At 38.4% G+C, this 18,450-nt stretch overlaps 1 protein-coding gene across 5 annotated transcripts in view; it reads right to left on the bottom strand.

Moving 5' to 3' along the window:
• Window positions 1-958: 958 nt before the first annotated feature.
• The window catches only part of Sap130 (Sin3A associated protein 130), a 77,151-nt gene continuing 59,659 nt past the window's right edge, over window positions 959-18,450 (bottom strand). For 3 of the 5 annotated variants that reach the window (XM_046463761.2, XM_046463762.2, XM_046463764.2), the window contains 6 exons: window positions 15,514-15,872; window positions 9,022-9,270; window positions 8,703-8,828; window positions 3,997-4,100; window positions 2,143-2,256; window positions 959-1,878 (listed from right to left, as the gene is read on the bottom strand). In XM_046463761.2, the coding sequence (XP_046319717.1) occupies window positions 1,720-1,878; window positions 2,143-2,256; window positions 3,997-4,100; window positions 8,703-8,828; window positions 9,022-9,270; window positions 15,514-15,872 (1,111 nt within the window). In that variant the 3' untranslated portion in view covers window positions 959-1,719. The remainder of the gene's footprint in view (window positions 1,879-2,142; window positions 2,257-3,996; window positions 4,101-8,702; window positions 8,829-9,021; window positions 9,271-15,513; window positions 15,873-18,450) is intronic. The other 2 variants (XM_046463763.2, XM_058585404.1) reach the window with 2 other exon arrangements.

The following is an 18,450-nucleotide window of genomic DNA, read 5'->3' as shown; positions in this document are numbered from 1 at the left end:
CAGAAGATGAGGGAAAACACTGTTCTAACCTGCAGTGACTTTCAGGGCTTGTACTGGCAAGATGACAAGCTTCCTTTGAAAGGGTTAAATTTTGTTTAAATGGCGACAATACCTTAGGATAACACCTCTGTAACCTAGGACCTCAAACATCGAATCCTATCCTATCCTAGCTTGCAGACGTGTGATCACCTGACAATAAGGGCATAGACAGACTCAGGTAAAGGAGCACTATTCCATCAGTCACACCTGCTTATGCCTGAATAAACAACCAGTCATTTAGGTTGGCTCCATGTCCCAGTGAAAGTCAAGCAAGGCTGCCTTGTTGGCTTTGTCTTTCACCCCAATCACACAACAGGTGAAAACTTCCCATGTCAATAGCAGGGAGACTGTCGTGGGCAAGCTGAAGTGTTGGTCCCACCCGCCCAGGCAGAAACAGCATATACCCCATTTCAACCCTGTGCAGGTCAGGGCAAAGGGACGAACTCCAGGTCCAAGGACTCCCTCCTTCCTTAAGACACGTTTCCAAGGAGGGAGGGCAGGCCTTGTCCTGAGGAAGAGGCTCTGAGACAATCTTTCCTGCCTGCCTCATGAAGGCCAGATAGAAGGGAGATGGCCAGTCGTGTGTCCAAAGGAAGCAGGACTGGGCCTTTACACGCAGATTAGAGGTACGAGCAATCTTCTGTGAAAAGAATCCAACTACCTGCAAGTTCTGCCTCCAGTACTGTAGTCTTCAGAGTCCTACAATTTAATCATCAGGTTTGTATTTAAGACAACCAAGAGCCAACAGACTACACCACTGTAACACCTTCCAATTACTGGGATGAGCAGAACTCCTACAGGGAATGACAAAACCTTAAGAGTGGGATCAATACCGCGTGAGAAACAAATGCAGGGTAAAGATGTATGTGATGTGCAGTACAATACTGATGCACTTTAGAAAAGATGCAAACTGCTCATGTACAAAAACCTCTTTGAGTCCTTTATTAAGGTTTGGAGATGTGTGGTACATACAATTAACAGCATCACACCAGCTACGGAAGTACAGGTAACCAAGAATGTACTTCAGAACAGGATCTCAGAGCAACTTATGGTGTCACCTGCTCTGAACCTCCACAAAAACCCAATTTGGACACACAGGACAGACAATATAACAACTTCACTTGGAAATGGTTCTTTAAAAAAGTAACAAGAACTGGTACTTTGAACCCTTTAAATGTGAGATGTGGCAGCTCTCTTGGTGCTGTGGCACTACTGAAAAAGGCCAACTTGGGCATCTGAAGGTCAGATAGAAGAACTGACTGGGGTGAGAAGAGGCTTTATTTTCAGTGTAGAGAGAGAACAGATGGTCCGAGTGGATACTTTCAGTCCAGGCTCAGTATGGGTCCTGCAGGAATCCACCAGATAAATACAGTCCATAAACTGGTAGGCTGAAAACACGCCTGTCAGCCATCTGTGTCACTGTGCATCAGGAGTCACTTATGACACAGAGCAGGTTTAACAGGGATGTGCCTGAAAGAAAGAATGGGGCTCACTGTGTCAGGTCAACTCTGATCCTTCTGTGCCACTGGATGCCATGGGTCCCTCTGCTTTCATGTGTGAATTAAGGAACACTTCCTTTATTTCAATGTTCCATTCTGAAAATAGTCAAACCCCTCCCCCCCCACCCCCACCATCATCATTCTTCATAAATTCTGTTTCCAAACTCTGATTCTTCTGGGTCTAGACTTTTTCCTTTCGCTTCAATTTTGACACTTTCTTGACAGTCCCATTCTTGTTTAGAAGCTTCAGAACACGATCTTTATGATCTAAAACCTTAAGCATGGAGTCTCTGGCCTCACTGATTTGATCCATCACAAGTTTACACCTCTGCATGTTTCCCTGGAACAGAAGATGGCACATCATCAGTCAGTGGCCACGAGGATGACATGGCTTTTTGAGAAATGGTGCCCTTTGGGCAGAGGTCATTTTGAAACTTTCACATAGAGAAAATTTGACCAGTGTTTCTTGGCAATGTAGGCTGAAATAAATAATACATTTTTACTAAAGATGCTGGAGTATGAGGCAAGGAAATGGGAAAAGTAAGATTTTACAGTAAACAATCTCATAAAGTGGGTGATCATAAGGGAAAGGGCTCATTCAAACCTGAATTAGTTCGTTTATTCGGTGTAGATCATCATCAGTTGCTGCTTTTTTCTTTGGGATAATCCCTTCCTGTAGGTTGGTAAGTCTTTCATAAACATCATGTTCTAGATTTGTCTACAACACAGAAGAAAAAGAACTTCATGACCTCAGAGAAACTTTTCTATGTTAACCTCAGGTAAATGAACCCATCTCCAATCAACTTTGAACAGTGGTGTAAGGGCTATTTGAGTGATAAAGTCCTTTCTCCCAAGGACTAAGGTATAGAAAGGTCACAAAACAGTGAAGGAAACTGGTCAACAATGGTTTGTAATATAATATGCCACAGTTCAGAGTCTGTCCTCAAGGAGAACGTTTTTCCTCTGAAAAACAACTTCACTCTTCTCACATAAATATGATTTTCTGCTAAGTGAAAACTAGCCAAAGGTTTTTAAATAATTTTTAATTAAAAAAAATTTCTTTTTGGCACCAGCGATTGAACCCATAATTAAAAAGGGCTAGAATATAACTCAGTGGTTAAGTCCTTTTAAATATTTTATTTAGAGACAGCATCTTGCTGAGTTGCTTAGTGCCTCTCAATAAGTTGTTGAGGCTGGCTTTGAACTCGCAATCCTCCTGCCTAAGCCTCCCAAGCTACTGGGATTACAGGCATATGCCACTGTGCCTGGCTCAGCAATGTTTATTTATTTATTTATTAGAGAGAGAGAGAGAGAGAATTTTAATATTTATTTATTTATTTTTTTAGTTTTCGGCGGACACAACATTGTTGTTTGTATGTGGTGCTGAGGATCGAACCTGGGCCGCACGCATGCCAGGCGAGTGCGCTTCTGTTTGAGCCACATCCCCAGCCCAGCAATATGTTTTTTAGATCTTCATAGCAGACAATATTCTTGAGAACACTGCTATTCCAAAGATGGAAAAACTTTATGAGGTGGTTTTGTTTTTTGTTTTTCTTTGGTGCTGGGGAGCAAACCCAGGGCCTCATGTATACTAGGCAAGTACTGAGTTACATTGCAGCCCTTTTTAATTTTTATTTTAAGACAGGAACTTGTGTTAAGTTACCCCAGCATTGAATTTGTTCTCCTCTTTGCCTCAGCCTTCTGAGTAGCTGAGATTACATGTATGTATCACTGTGCCTGGCTAATTGACCCCTCTTTACTTAGTTGGTAAAGGAGAAATTCCTATCCTAAGGTTACAGAAAAGGCTGAACTATCATACAAGATCCACAAATGGATAGGGGAGATAAATGTCAGTTGATTAGTTACATATACTTATGGCCTAGGAAAGGAGGACAGGGCATGCCACTCAGTGACACAAAGGGGTTGCACTCAAAAAACAGAGTGAACAAGCAGGGGCTGTGGAAGGCAGGGTTTATAGTATATCAAGAGGGAGGGGATCACTTCTGTTCCCCACAGATAGATGTGACTGGTTTGAGTAATAATGAAATCTGGCAGATCACCGAAGCCCACTACTCAATGAGAATCAGGAACTATTCTCAGTCCACAGAGTGAAGGGAATTATTTGATTAGAGGACTTTCTCTGAGGGAGTTGAGTGGGGAGGTGGGGCTCACGTGTACACTATTTAAGGTTACTGCTATTTCCTATGTCACCACAAGACATAATGTTGAATTTTAATTTTAGGTCTTATGCCATAGTTGTTCCAAATAAACTAAGATTTAGACTATAATCATATGTAACTGACATAGTGCTTACGATATACAGCAACACATAAAAATCCTACCATAACCTGTTTTTGTCTAGAATGCTTCCAAATTACTCAAAAGAAAATGTTATATGCACTTAGACATCTCCAGCCTCTGTTCCTCTTTACCACAACAACTGTTGAGCTGCACCTACCAGCTGTAATAATTGGGCAGCACAGAGATGGACTTTCCAGCCTTGGGCACGACAGGATACTCCTTTCTGATTAGCTATTTCTTGCAGCATAGCTTTCTTCTCCTCTGGAACCATATAAAAACAAGTATGTTTCAATTTTTATAAAGCTCAGCTATTTGCATTTAAGCTGGCTAAGTGCCAGTATTTCATCAAAATTTTTTTACTTAAACATTTAAAAATAAGTCTTCGGCATTTAAGTCATTAGGAATAAGGTCAATAAGATGAATAAAGGCTTCCTTTTTGTTTACTCCAGAAGAAAGTTTTGAAGACTATACTCTGCTAATCTGGTGAGTTAAAAAGAACAAATTAATGTTCTAATCTCTTTTTATTTTGGGGCTGGGAATTGAACCCAGGGGAGGTTCTTTACCACTAAGTTATATATATCCCTACCTCTTTTTATTTTGAGACAGGGTCTAAATTTCCAAGGCTGGTCTGGTCTCAAGACTTGTAATCTCAGTCTCAGCCTCAGTCTACCGAGTTGCTTGGACTATAGGCCTGCGCCACCACACCTGGCTCTAATTTTTCTTTTTTTGTGTGGTATTGGGGATTGAACCCAGGGGCACTACCAATGAGTTACATTCCCAGCTCCCTTTATTTTATTTTTTTTAAGTTTTGAGATGTGGTCTTCCTAGGTTGCTTAGGGCCTCGCTAAATTGTTAAAGCTGGCCTCAAAACAAATCCTCCTGCCTTAGCCTTATAGTCCAAGCAACAAGTGTGTACCACTGTGCTCAGCCCAGCTCTAATTTTTTTAAAATAGGGGGAAATGGTGTTTAGTGAGTAGAAGCCTTACTCAATGTGATGTTTACAAGCACACTGAGGGCTAGTCATTAAGTCTGGGAAGTTTCTTGATATTATTCAGTTCTTGGGGAATCACATGAATCAAGTGTGAATTATATTTCAAATTTGGAAGAAAAGTCCAGTAACCAAAATTGGAATAAAGTAAATATAAAATTTATCAACAAGACTGGGGAAAATCAGACTAGTATTGAGGGATGCTTGTAAAGTTGACTTTAGCTGTATTGGCAGTCTTTTTTTTTAAATATATTTTTAGCTGTAGATGGACACAATACCTTTATTTATTTATTTTTATGTGGTGCTGAGGATGGAACCAGCGCCTCCTCACACGTAGTAGGCAAGTGCTCTACCACTGAGCTACAACTGTGCCTAGACCTCTGCATGGTCTTAATTACTCTTTAGGACTTAAGATAATCTAATGTATCATGAATAACTGAAAATTATTTTAAAAACTAATTTTGAAAAACTTAATTTATATATTATTTAAACTCACATAATATATAACAAGAATGAGCCTAAAGTAAGCTATGGACTTTGAGTGATAATGATGTGCCAAAGCAGTTTATTAGCATAAATATGATTTAAAGAATTTCTTAGCTTTTTACAATAATTATAGAGTCACACATTACAGGACACTCTGTTACAGGACATAACAGAGAGTAGGGCATGGTGGTGTGTACCTATAATCCCAGCAACTGGGAGGCTGAGGCAGCAGGATCACAAGTCTGAGGATAGCTTTAATGAGACCCTGTCTCAAAATGAAAAAATAAAAGAGGTGAGGATATAGCTCAGTGGTAGACTGTCCCTTGGTTCAATCCCCAGTATCAAAAACAAAACAAAAATTACCAATAAACACATGAAAAGTTGATCATCATCAGTTATTAGGAAAACGTAAACCAAAACCACAATGAAATACCCACTAGGATTAGTTGTAATAATAAAAAAAGATGGACAATAATTAGTGTTGTGAGGATGTAGAAAAAGCAGATCCCATAGGAACAGCTGGTGGGAAAGCAAAAACTGAGCAGAAGATTGAAAAAATAACATTATAACAGTTCCTAATATGCAACACAAATATTCGTGATTCATATCCTCTTTTATTTCAATCTTGCTAAAGACTCATGAGTTTTATTTTTTTTCAAAAAACTAGTTTTTGTTTCCCTTTTTCCCTACTGTTTTCCTGTTTTCAATTTCACTGATTCCTCCTCTTATCCTTACTATTTTCTTCCTTGTACTTGCTTTGACTTTGCTCTTTTTTTCTGGGGAGGAAACCTAAGACCTTCTGAATATTAGGCAAGCATTCCACCAAAAAGTTACATCCCCAGTGCCTTTGAGTTTTGTATTTTTTAAAAGTTTCCTTGAGACTTTCTTTGTGACTGTGGATTACTTAGACATGTGTTATTTAAATTTCCATGGTTTGGAATTTTTTCTCTTATCTTTCTCATTGTCTTCTAGTTTGATTCCATGATGATTAATGCCCCATATGACTTCAATTCCTTTAAATTAGCTGTTTTATATCCAGGATAGGATCTATCTTTACATATTCCATAGCACTTGAAAGAATTGTATTCTATCAATGTCTATTAGATGTTGTTGGTTCATTGTGTTTATTCTACATTCTTGTTACCTGAGAATTCATTCTGCTAATTGTTGTGAATAAGGTGTGAATGTTCTAATTAATTTTGCTTTTAGTTCATATATTCTAAAAGCTCTTTTTTTTGGTTGCCTATACATTTAGGACCATTTCCTGGTCAACTGATTTTTCTAAAAGTATGTTTCTCTTTGTCTTCAGTAATTTTATTTTCTACTTTATCTAATATTAATCTAGCCATCCTTGCCTTTTTTGAAATTTTAGTTTTTATTTTCTCATCTTTTTACTGTCAATCTGTCACTTCCATTCAAAATAAGTTTCTTACGTTTAACATATAGTTAAACTGTATTTTTTCATTTACTCTCTGCCAATCTGTTTTAATTGGTATGTTGAGACTATATTTATATTTAACTGAATACAACTGAAAGTTAAGGCTTGTGGCCATCATATTATGATTTGTTTTCTGTTTGCTTCTTGTGCTTTTTCCCTGTTTGTCTTTTTCATTCCTTCTTGTAAAAATTTTTTCAATATTCCAACTTGATTTATTTATATGAATATGACAACAAAGTTGTCTAATAGTCAAGAGGCCTGGTGAAAATGAGATGTTACTATAAACATAGCCAATTAGTTATCTAGGAATCATAAATCTTTCAGCGGTCAAGCTAGCTTTCTAAAGATAATTATTGAAAAGTGAGTCTCAAAAACAATAAGAATCTTTTTAGGCTAAAATACTATCAGGTTGGGTTGGGGTTGTAGCTCAGTGGCAGAGCGCTTGCCTAGCATGCGTGAAACACTGGGTTCAATCCTCAGCACCAGATAAAAATAAACAAATGAAGTAAAGGCATTCTGTTCATCTACAATTACAAAAAAATTCTGCTACAGAATTCTCATGGCATTAACTGATGTTTAATGATCTATGTCCTGGCTCCTGAAGGTTAAAACTCTCTGACCTCTGGAAATCTCACCTTCTTTTAAAATTTTAGAGTACAGTTGGCTTTCTGCATCTGTGGATTCAAACTTGTGGATTGTCAATACTTGAAAACCTGCATCTGTACTGAACATGTATAGACTTGCATTTACATTGTATTATATAAGTAATCTAGGAATGACAAAATACACAGAAAGATGCAGATACTTTACATGCAAAAACTACACCATTTTATATAAAGGAACTTGAGCATCCATGGATTCTAGTATCTGAGAATGGTCCTGGAATCAATTCCTCATTTATATCAAGGGATACCTGTTTAATTGTGAGGAAGAATAGACACAGCTGGGAAGCATAGTCATCTTGGTACTTCCACTGAGACTGAGCTGTCAGCACCTTTGTCCCTAATCACTGACATTTATGAATACCCCATTGAGGCCTCAGGAAAACCTACAGCTGTGCATGGTGATGTACTCCTACACTCCCAGGAGGACTGCAAGTTTGAGGCCAGACTGGGCAACTTAGCAAGACCCTGTCTCAAAATAAAAAAAATAAAATGTTCCAGTACCAACCCCCAAATTCCAAGTTTCCACATTGAATTTGTGTAGGAGAATGGGAAATGTGGTAAATTCTCTGGAAGCTCATACTTCTTGGTGCATTAATTTAATCTCAGATGAATGACACTTAAAAGTCCATCAGAAAAAATATCTACTGACATTGTGCAAAGTATAATTTAACCATTTTCATTTACATGTAGGTTTATTAAAATGTTCTCAGGTTCAAAACTTAGAGTCTAACACGTTATGCAAAGTGAGTTACACTACTGAGTTACCTACTGAGTTACACCCCTAGATCTATTTTTCTCTTCCTTTTTTTGGGTAGCAGGGATTGAACCAAGGGGCTCTTAACCTCTGAAACACATTCCCAGCCTTTTTTTTGTATTTTATTTAGCTCTTACTTAGTTGCTTTGAGCTTCACTAATTGATAAGGTTGGCTTTGAACTCATGATCTTCCTGTTTCAGCCTCTTGAGCCACTGGGATTACAGGCATGTGCCATCGTACCTGACCTGTTTTTCTTTTATGATTATAATAATCTAGCCAATAAAGGGGAAAATGGGTCATCATAAATGTAGGTGGGAGACACTCATTAGTGTTATACCAGTTATACTAGGGAAGGGAAAGGGGAGGTAAGGGGAGGCACTGGGGAATGAAATTGATCAAACTGTTATATGCACATATGAATGTTCTCAATGAAACCTACTGTTCTGTGTAATTAATAAACAACTAAAAAAAATACAGACAGTGTTATACCAGTTTCATGCATTAATATTTGATGTTTCTAGGAAGACTGACCTTTGACTCGGACATCGCTGTACCTCTGAAAATGGTGGTAAGCAGCTTTCCATGGGTTTCGATAGTGACGAAGCAAAGTGATGGGAGGTCTTGGACGCACTGGGACATACCTCACACCTTCCTCATCTATTCAAAAGGAAAGAAAAAAGACATTAAAGAGCTAATTACATATTTTTAACATTCTCCAAGTTTAATTCCAATCAGGAAAACTGACAATGGGGACACCCTCTGGGAAGTACACTTGACTAGTGAGAAGTATCAGGAGACAAGAATTAGCCTAAAAAAAAAAAAAAAAAGAATTAGCCTAAGTGACCATTACCAATATACTCCTTGGGAGGAGACTTTCGCTTCTCAGCCTTCACCAGAAGATTTTTGGCAGTGGACTTCTCATCGTCAGTGCTGTTTGTCTCCATCATATCCCCCTCTTCTGTTGAGATCACGTGCTGCTGTTTTCGAGGCTTTTTTCTTGGGGAGGCACCAGGTGGCAGGTCACTTGTAGGCATAGACAGGTTGTTTGCCAGCAAAGAAAGAGATGGAGACACAGTGTTGGTAGCCAGTGGAGGAACTGCTGTCAGAGGAAATGGAGCATAGACATCTATGAGAACCCAAATATCAAGGAATGCTTCACTTGATTTCCAGCAACAACAACAATTCAGAAGACAGTACAGACACCTAGTATTCCTTGAGCCTTTCTCTGGGCTTCTCACTGTGCCAAGCACTCTGAGGCAGAGGCTGTCAGATGTTTTGTAATGCCATCTTCACCTTCTGTCATTCTAGGACTCTTGCTTTAACAGAGGCACAATGCCAATAAGCTAAAAGAAGGTATTTCTTATCCTCTGTTGTAGGTGTGGTCAGATAAGATGAAAGCAGAGAGCTCTGTAGTACTTTTAAGGAAATTTCCTTAAAAGAAAGATGTTACTCTCTATTCCTTATCTTCTTTCTGTGCCCTAGAGCCCAGATGTATGTTTGGAGCTTCAGTAGCTACCTTGAATCAAAAGCATGAACATCACATCCTAGGAGTTGCTGAGTGAAAGGTGGAAAGGGCCTAGATCCCTACAGATGGAGTCCACATACCATCGCTGGACTGTCTGCCTTGGGTATGCTTCGAGGGAGATAAATCCTTACATGTTGAAGTCACTGTTGTTCTGGCCTTTAAATATAAATTCCTACCAGGTAACTTATTAACACATAATCTTAGAAACAATCTAAATATAGGAATTATTATTATCATCCCTGAATTCACAGATGAGAAACTATGACACAAGCCACATAAGTACCAAGTAGCAAAGTTGGAAGTTAACAGAAGCAGGATGGCTTCAGAGTCTGCACTGTTATCTACCATGGGAGATGCTGTGTCCAGGTAAAAGAAAGGGAGCAAACACTAGTTAGAGTTTGTAGGCTCACATATTTAGGGACTTAAACATACTCTAAAGGTTCACTGGACTCTTACTTCCAGTCTACTACCTACTTGCCCTAGCCTCTCCAACCTCAGCTACCCATGCCAACAGCCACACCCTACACTGCCATCACTAATAATCCCAATACGCTTGACAGCCATCTCGGCCTCCAACTCAAGTCCAAACTCCCTTTCCAGGTCAGTCCCCTTCAAAAATAGCCTCCAACAAACTTTAGAACCCATGAGAAGATACTGGCCATCCATCTTACCACTTTTCTGCTATCACTTAAAACACTCGTGTCCATTCTCTTTCATTGCCAGATTTAAATTCTATATTTTACTCATTTTATTCCTTCATTGTCCCTTTTCTTGCTTTACTGTTCTCATTTAGCAAATGCAAAAGAGGTTTAATTTAATTCTCCAACTCTGTAGCTGAATGTAGCTAGAGACACACAGCAATGATGACTGGCCTCATTTGGACAATTCTATTGTGTTCGCTACGTCCATTCCTTTTCTGGATGATTATTTAATATTTTCCCTTCCCTCAACCTTTTGACTATTCTTCCTCTATCTTTACTCTAAGTAGAGCCTCTTGCTTCTACTATTTATTGAAAAAGAAGCAATCAGAAGGAAATGTCCATAAATGTCATTACTACATCTCCCCACATGGGCTGGGATCATATATTCTCTTCCTCCTTTGGGTTATCCCAGAAAAGACCAACTCTTTCAGAAACACACTGGACCCCACCTCCTCCCACCCCCTGAGATGCTGCTCTAGGAATTCTCATAGCTCTCTCTTGAATCATCAATTCTTCTTTTCTTGGTGGATTACTCCAATTAACATACAAAATTTGTTTCACCTTTTTTTTAAAAAAAATTTTTGTTCTAATTAGTTATACATGACAATAAGAATGCATTTATGCCCTTTGATATATATAAATGGGGTATAATTTCTCACTTTTCTGATTGTACATGTTGTAGAATCCAATTGGTCATGCTGTTATATATGTACAAAAGGTAATAATGTCTGTTTCATTCTATTTGCCTTCCAATCACCATATCCCCCCTCCCCTCCCTTCTACCTAAAGTATCTCTGATCTTCCCTAGCACCCCCTCCTCATTGTGAATTAGCATCTGCATATCAGAGAAAACATTCAGCCTTTGTTTTTTTGGGATTGTCTTATTTCACTCAGGATAATATTCTCCAACTCCACCCATTTACTGGCAAATGCCATAATTTCATTCTTCTTTAAAGCTGAATAATATTCCATCAAATATTATTTTTATCCATTCTTCTACTGAAGGGCACCTAGGCTGGTTCCATAGTTCAGCTATTTTGAATTGAGCTGCTATAAATTTTGATGCTGCCACATCAGTGTAGTAGGCTGAGTTTAAGTCCTTTGGGTATAGACTGAGGAGTGGGATATCTGGGTCAAATGGTGGATCTATTCCCAGTTTTCTGAGGAATCTCAATACTGCTTTCCAAAATGATTGGACCAATTTGCATCCCACCAGCATTGAATGAATGTAACTTTTTCTCCAATCCCTGCCAACATTTGTTGTTGCCCGTATTCTTGATGATTGCCATTCTGACTGGAGTTGAGATGAAATCTTACAGTGATTTTGATTTGCACTTCTCTAATTGTTAGAGATGAACATTTTTCCATGTTTCTTTTCTTTTTTTAATATTTTTTTTCTAGTTGTCAATGGACCTTTATTTTACTTATTTATATGTGGTGCTGAGGATTGAACCCAGTGCCTCACACATGCTAGGCAAGTGCTCTACCACTGAGCTACAGCCCCAGCCTTCCATATGTTTCTTGATCAGCTGTATTTGTTCTTCTGTGAAGTGTCTGTTCAGTTCCTTAGCCCATTTGTTGATTGGGTTATTTGTTTCTTTGGTGTTAAGTTTTTTGAGTTCTTTATATATCCTAGAGATTAGTGCTTTCTCTGAGGTGTATGTGGTAAAGATTTTCTCCCAATCTGTAGGCTCTCTCTTCACATTATTGTTTCTTTTGCTGAGAAGAAGCTTTTTAGTTTGATACCATTTGATCATCCCCCATTTATTGATTCTTTATTTACTTCTTGCACTGTAGGGTCTTATTAAGGAAGTTAGATCCTAGGCTGACATGGTGAAGATTTGGGCCTTCTTCTTCTTCTAGTAGACGCAGGATCTCTGTTTTAGTCTCTCTCTTTGATCCACTTGGAGTTGATTTTTGTGCAGGGTGAGAGAGAGAGGTTCAATTTAATTTTGTTACATGTGGCTTTCCATTTTCCCAGCACCATTTGTTGAACAGGCTATCTTTTCTCCAGTGAATGTTTTTCTTAAAACGACGACGACAGCAACAGTAAAAAGCAACCCTCTTAGGGCTGGGAGTGGAGCTTGTGGTAGAGTGCATACCAGGCAAGCATACACAGTCCTGGGTTCAACCTCAGAACCCAAAAACAAAACAGACCCAAATAAGAACTTCACCTTGACATCATTTCCCTTCAGTTACTACCCTTCTTTTTTTCTATCCCTTCATAACAAATTCCTCAGAAGTTATCTGTATACAATGTTTGTATTTCTCCCCCAACTTTTTCTTGATCTTGCTCCCAATCAATCACCGTTGGGTTCAGTCTACAAAGTGATTTTATTGGCATTTATTCCCCAGATGACCTCATCCACTTACTGAAGCTATAGCTTTAAGAACAATTAATATGTATACTGATACCACCTCAATTTATATCTGCAACTTCACTTTCTATTCCAAAGTATCAGACTAATAGATCCCACTACCTATTTGCATGTCTAACAAACACACAACTTAAACTTAGCATATTAAAAACTAAACTCTTCCTACTAAATATGATCCTCCTGTGGTTTTCCCTATTTCAGCCAAGGGCAACTCCATGGCCTCCTGTTACTAAGACTAAAAACCTTGGGGTTGCCCCAGACCCTGTTCTCTCTCATTCAACATTCAATCTTTAAAGAAATCCTCATAAAAACACATCCAGAATTCAACCACCTCATGTTACTTCCATGGCTACTACCCTGGCTGATTCTGCACTCCTCCCTGAAAGTAATGCAACAGTCTCTCCAAAATCTCCTCATTCATCTCTGCCCCCACAGTCTTCTTCACACAGGAGCCACTATGTTCTGCTTAAAATCTAAGCAGCTCCTCACATTCCTCTTTTCAAGCCCCTCTAACAGTTTTCCACTGACCTTGGAAAGGCTAAAGTCCCTACACAGGCTGCAGAAGTTCTATCAAGGCAAAATAAATCCATGGAAGTATATACTTATGGCATAATACATTACAATAAAAAGTAAATAAATAGCAGGTTTAAAAACCTCCAGACATAGGCAGGTGCACTGGCACACACCTGTAATCCTAGCTGCTTGGGAGGCTGAGGCAAGAGGGTCTCAAGTTTAAGGCCAGTCTCAGAAACTTAGCAAGACCCTGTCTCAAAATAAAAAGAACTAGGGATGTAACTCAGCGGTAGAGTGCCCTTGGGTTCAATCTCCAGTACTAAAACTGAAAAACAAAACAAAACAAAACAAAACAAAACAACAACAAAAACTATAAATACAATATAACCACACCTCTTACTGAAAAAAACATAAGGAATAAAGCCTTCTCAATGAAATGGTGGGTAGTACTAGGTAAATGAGCACAAATCTTTTTTTTTTGTTCTTAGTAGATATATATGACAGTATTTTGATGTATTGTACATAAATGGAGTATAACTTATCCTAATTACAATCCTGTTCTTGTATATGATGTGGAGTTTCATTGGTTGTGTATTCATATACGAATATAGGAAAATTCTGTCCTCCTCCCTTCCCTTCATCCCCCTTTGTCTAATCCAATGAATTTCTATTCCTGCCCCGCTCTTTATTGTGTGTTAGCATTCACATATCAGAGAGAACACTTGGCATTTGGTTTTTTGGGATTGGCTTATTTCACTTAGCATGATCGTCTCCAGTTCCATCCATTTACTGGCAAATGCCATAATTTAATTCATCTTTATGACTCAGTAATATTCCACTGTGTATAGATACTACATTTACTTTATTCATCTGTTGATTCCATAGTTTTATGTTGGTTCCATAGTTTTACTATCATGAACTGAATGCTATAAACATTGATGTGCCTGTGTCACTGTAGTATGCTAATTTTAAGTCCTTTGAGTATATATCAAGGAGTGGGATAACTAGGTCAAATGGTGGTTCCATTCCAAGTTTTCTGAAGACGGAGCACAAATCTTTTGTGTGTGTGTGTGTGTGTGTGTGTGTTTAGGTATATATGATTAGATATACATGCTGGGGATTGAACCCAGGGCTTTGTGCATGCGAGGCAAGCACTCTACCAACTGAGCTATATCCCCAGCCCTGGAACAAAAATCTTAATTTTCACTTTGCATTTGTCTCTATTTCATAAAATTTGTATACTGATTATGGTACTTTTATTAAGAAACAAAACAAAAAACCAACAAAAACCCTCCAAAATGATTTGACTTTCATAAACTGGAAGTTTAGAGTTGAGAGGAAAGAGGTAGTGAATAGCTTTAAGATTTTACTAATCACATTTATCACGAGAGTATTTTCAATTTGGGCACAATGGCACACGCCTGTAATCCTAGCAGCTCAGGAGGTTGAGGCAGGAGGACTTTGAGTTCCAAGCCAGCCTCAGCAATGGTGAGGTACTAAGTAACTCAGAGAGACCCTGTCTCTAAATAAAATACAAAATAGGACTGGGACGTGGCTTAGTGGTTGAGGGCCCCTGAGTTCAATCCCTGGTACCATCCCCCTCAAAACTACACATCTTACTTTGAATGCTAGGAATTTATACTGAAGAAATCCATAGGGAAATATTAATATCTTTTCACAATTTTGGTTGAAATTAAAATTAATTACAAAAGGGAAACAAGATTGGCTTAAGTTTTCAAAAATAATTTCTTTCATTTAATAAAAATGAATGGAATGCAACTTTGGTTTTTTGGTACTGCAGATTGACCCAGGAGCACTTTACCACTGAGCCACATCCCCAGCCCTTTCTAATTTTTTATCTTGAGACAGGGTCTCACTAAGTTGCTTAGGGCCTCACTAAATTGCTGAGACTGGCCTTATACTTGTAATCCTCTTGGCTCAGACCCCTCAAGGTGCTGGGATTACAGGCTGGTGCCACCACATCCAGCAATGAAATGCAACATTTAAAATGGGCTTCATGTGGCTGAGGATATAGTTCATTGGTAGACTGCTTGCCTAACATACTGAGGCCCTAAGTACAAAACAAACAAACAAAACAAAAAGGGGCATCAGGGAGTTAGCTGGGTTTCCTTGCTGATGGTCTCACAGAGATGGAACTCTAGAGAGGAGTTAGGAAAAGGGAAAGGAACAACTGCCAAAAGTGAAAATTCTGTAAATAAACTTACCAGAAACTGGCCTCATGATGTCCATTGGTTCTACTTCTTCTTTCACTTTGATCTCAGGTACAGGAGGGCCCAAAACAGAGGAAAGACTGCCACCCACAGTGGCTGTTGGTGGTGGTGCAGCTGCAATGGTAGTGATGGGTGGAGTGATGGGGACTGCTCCAGGAATGGTTGAAAGGGAGACAGCTGGCTGTGATGGGGGACTGGCTGCTGCAATCATGGTTGGAATGGTTGGTGGAGGCTGCTGGGCAGTGGGAGGGACTGCGATGGTAGGCTGATCATTATTTTGATTGGATACTGTCTCCATGGACACAGTGACTGGAGTGGCCATAGACACGTGGATTTCAGATTTAGGTTTCACACTGAAACACAAAAGCAAAGCACACATAGCAGATAAGAGTAAATTGCCTTAACCTGCAACATCTCAGATGCTGGTATCTGTCTAATTATTTCTGTACAGCATACAGCACAAGTAACTCTCTATTCTTTGATTTTAAAAGTTCAACTTTGGGGCTGGGGATGTGGCTCAAGCAGTAGTGCGCTCGCCTGGCATGTGTGCGCGCATGCCTGGGTTCGAACCTCAGCACCACATACAAATAAAGATGTATCCGCCGAAAACTAAAAAATAAATATTAAAAAAATTCTTTCTCTTTCTCTCTCTCTAAAAATAAATAAATAAATAAAAATAAAAGTTCAACTTTAAGGTAACTTTTAAAAGGAACTCAGGTAGGTATGTACTTATGAAGTTGGACACTGAACTCAGGGCCTGAGCATGCTAAGCACGTGTCCTATCATCAAAGCTACACCCCCAGCCTGACATTCAGGTTTGTGGTTCATTTTTTTGGGTTCTGGGGATTGAACCCAGGGTGCTTTACCATTGAGCTACATCCCCAGCCCTTTTAATTTTTCCAGACACGGTCTTACTAAATTGCTTCTGGCCATGATAAGTTGCTGAGGAGGACCTTGAATTTGTGATCCTCTTACCTTAGCTTCCCAAGTCACCATGATTACAAGGGGTTGCCACCACATCTGGCTTATAATATCTTGTGTGCCCCACCCCTTCCAAATTTTTTAAAAACAGTTATCAATTAATTCAGAAAAAAAGAACATTTTAAATAAATCAGTCACTTCATTGTACACAGACTACTCATTGTTTTAAAGTATTTTAGATGTTGATGGATCATTTATTTTATTCATTTACTTATATGTTGTGCTGAGAATTGAACCCAGAATTGAACCCTAGAATTCCTGAATACATATGTTGTCTTTGGAGTTTCTTTTTTTTCCTTTTAATCTATAGATACACTCATATTGCACATAGTTTCTTATAAAAGAGGAAACTCATGGAAGTGGCAAAGTTCCAAAAGGCACAAAAGAATACAAGTGTACAAAGCAGAACTTAACTTTAAGTTCTGCTTTGTACACCCACACCTCTACCCAATGGCACCACTCTGCACAACTTCCAGAGATACTTCAGGCACCTAACATAGCCACAAACACTGTTCAAAAAAGTACATCCTAGTTTATCAATTTAATAAGTGGTAAATATTTCATCAAATAGATGTAATGGTTTATCTACTTAACTACTACCACAGAAAATTCAGATAATTAAACCCAACATAATATTCCCTCAAATTCAATACCAAAAACAACTGCCATAGGCCAAGAAATGAACATAGACTTAAACCTCATATGATATGTAAAAAAACTGTACTCAAAATGAATCATAGTTCTAAATTTGAAATATAAAAATATAAAATTTTTAGATAAGATACAAAATAAAACCTAGCATTAGGTGGGGAGTTTTTAGATACAACTCCAAAAGCACAGGAAAAAACAGCGTGGGCTTCATCAAAATGAAAAACTTGTTTTGCTAAAAACCATTAAAAGAGGTTGGCAAAAAACAAGGCATAGAGAAAGAAAATATTCGCAATGAACATTATCTCACAAGATGAACCTCAAGGACACGATGCTTGAGTGAAATAAGACAATCACATAAAAAAGACAAACACTGGGACTGGGAATGTAGTTCAGTGGTAGAGTACTTGTCCAGCACATGCAAGGCCCTGGGTTCCACCCCCAGCACTGTAGAATGAATGAATTAATGAACAAAAAGTTAAAATGATTTCAATTATATGAGGTTTTCAGAGTAGTCAAATTCACAGAAATGAACAGAAAATAGTGGCTGCCAGGGTAAGGGGAAGAGAGAATGGGAGTTAGTGTTTAATGGGTAGAGAGTTTCAGTTTGGGAAGATGAAAAAGATCTGGATCTCTATTTACAACAACACAAGTACACTCAACATTCCTGAACTGCACACTCAAAAATGACTCAGATGGTTTAAAAGAAACCTGAAACAAGGGAATTTTAGTCAGAATATATAAAGAACAACACTAAGAAAGCATGTAATACCATTAGAAAATGGGCAAATGACATAAAAAATGAACAGATATTGCACTAAAGAGGATATTCCAGTAGCAAATAAGCACATAAAAAGACACACATCATTTTTAGCCATTAGAGAAATACAAATTGAAGTCTCCATGATACTTTACCAAATGCTTATTAAAGTTTTAAAATAAAATTTTAAAAGTACATACCAGGTGTGGGAAACCTGATCTATGGTATAGCCACTATGGAAAAATTTGGGAATGTCTTCTAAAACCAAAATACATGTACCATATAACCTAGCAATTATACCCTTGGGATCTGAAAATGTATGTCTACAAAGAAAGCTGTAGATGAGTACTCATACCAAATGTATCGCTAAGGCCCCAAATTGAAACAACCCTAATAACTTTAATAAACAAATGGATAAGTTCTGGTACATACATATAATAATGCAGTACTAGCCACCCGAAAAAGAATAAATCACTGATACATGCTACAGCTTGAATGGACCTTGAAAACACTAGGTTGAGCCAATATCATTAGGTTATTGT

This window comes from Marmota monax, unplaced genomic scaffold (genome assembly GCF_021218885.2).
Source record: "Marmota monax isolate L192 unplaced genomic scaffold, Marmota_monax_Labrador192_F-V1.1 WCK01_AAM20220418_F8-fsc00034, whole genome shotgun sequence".
Lineage (NCBI taxonomy): Eukaryota > Metazoa > Chordata > Mammalia > Rodentia > Sciuridae > Marmota > Marmota monax.
This window is presented reverse-complemented; position numbering and strand designations above follow the sequence as displayed.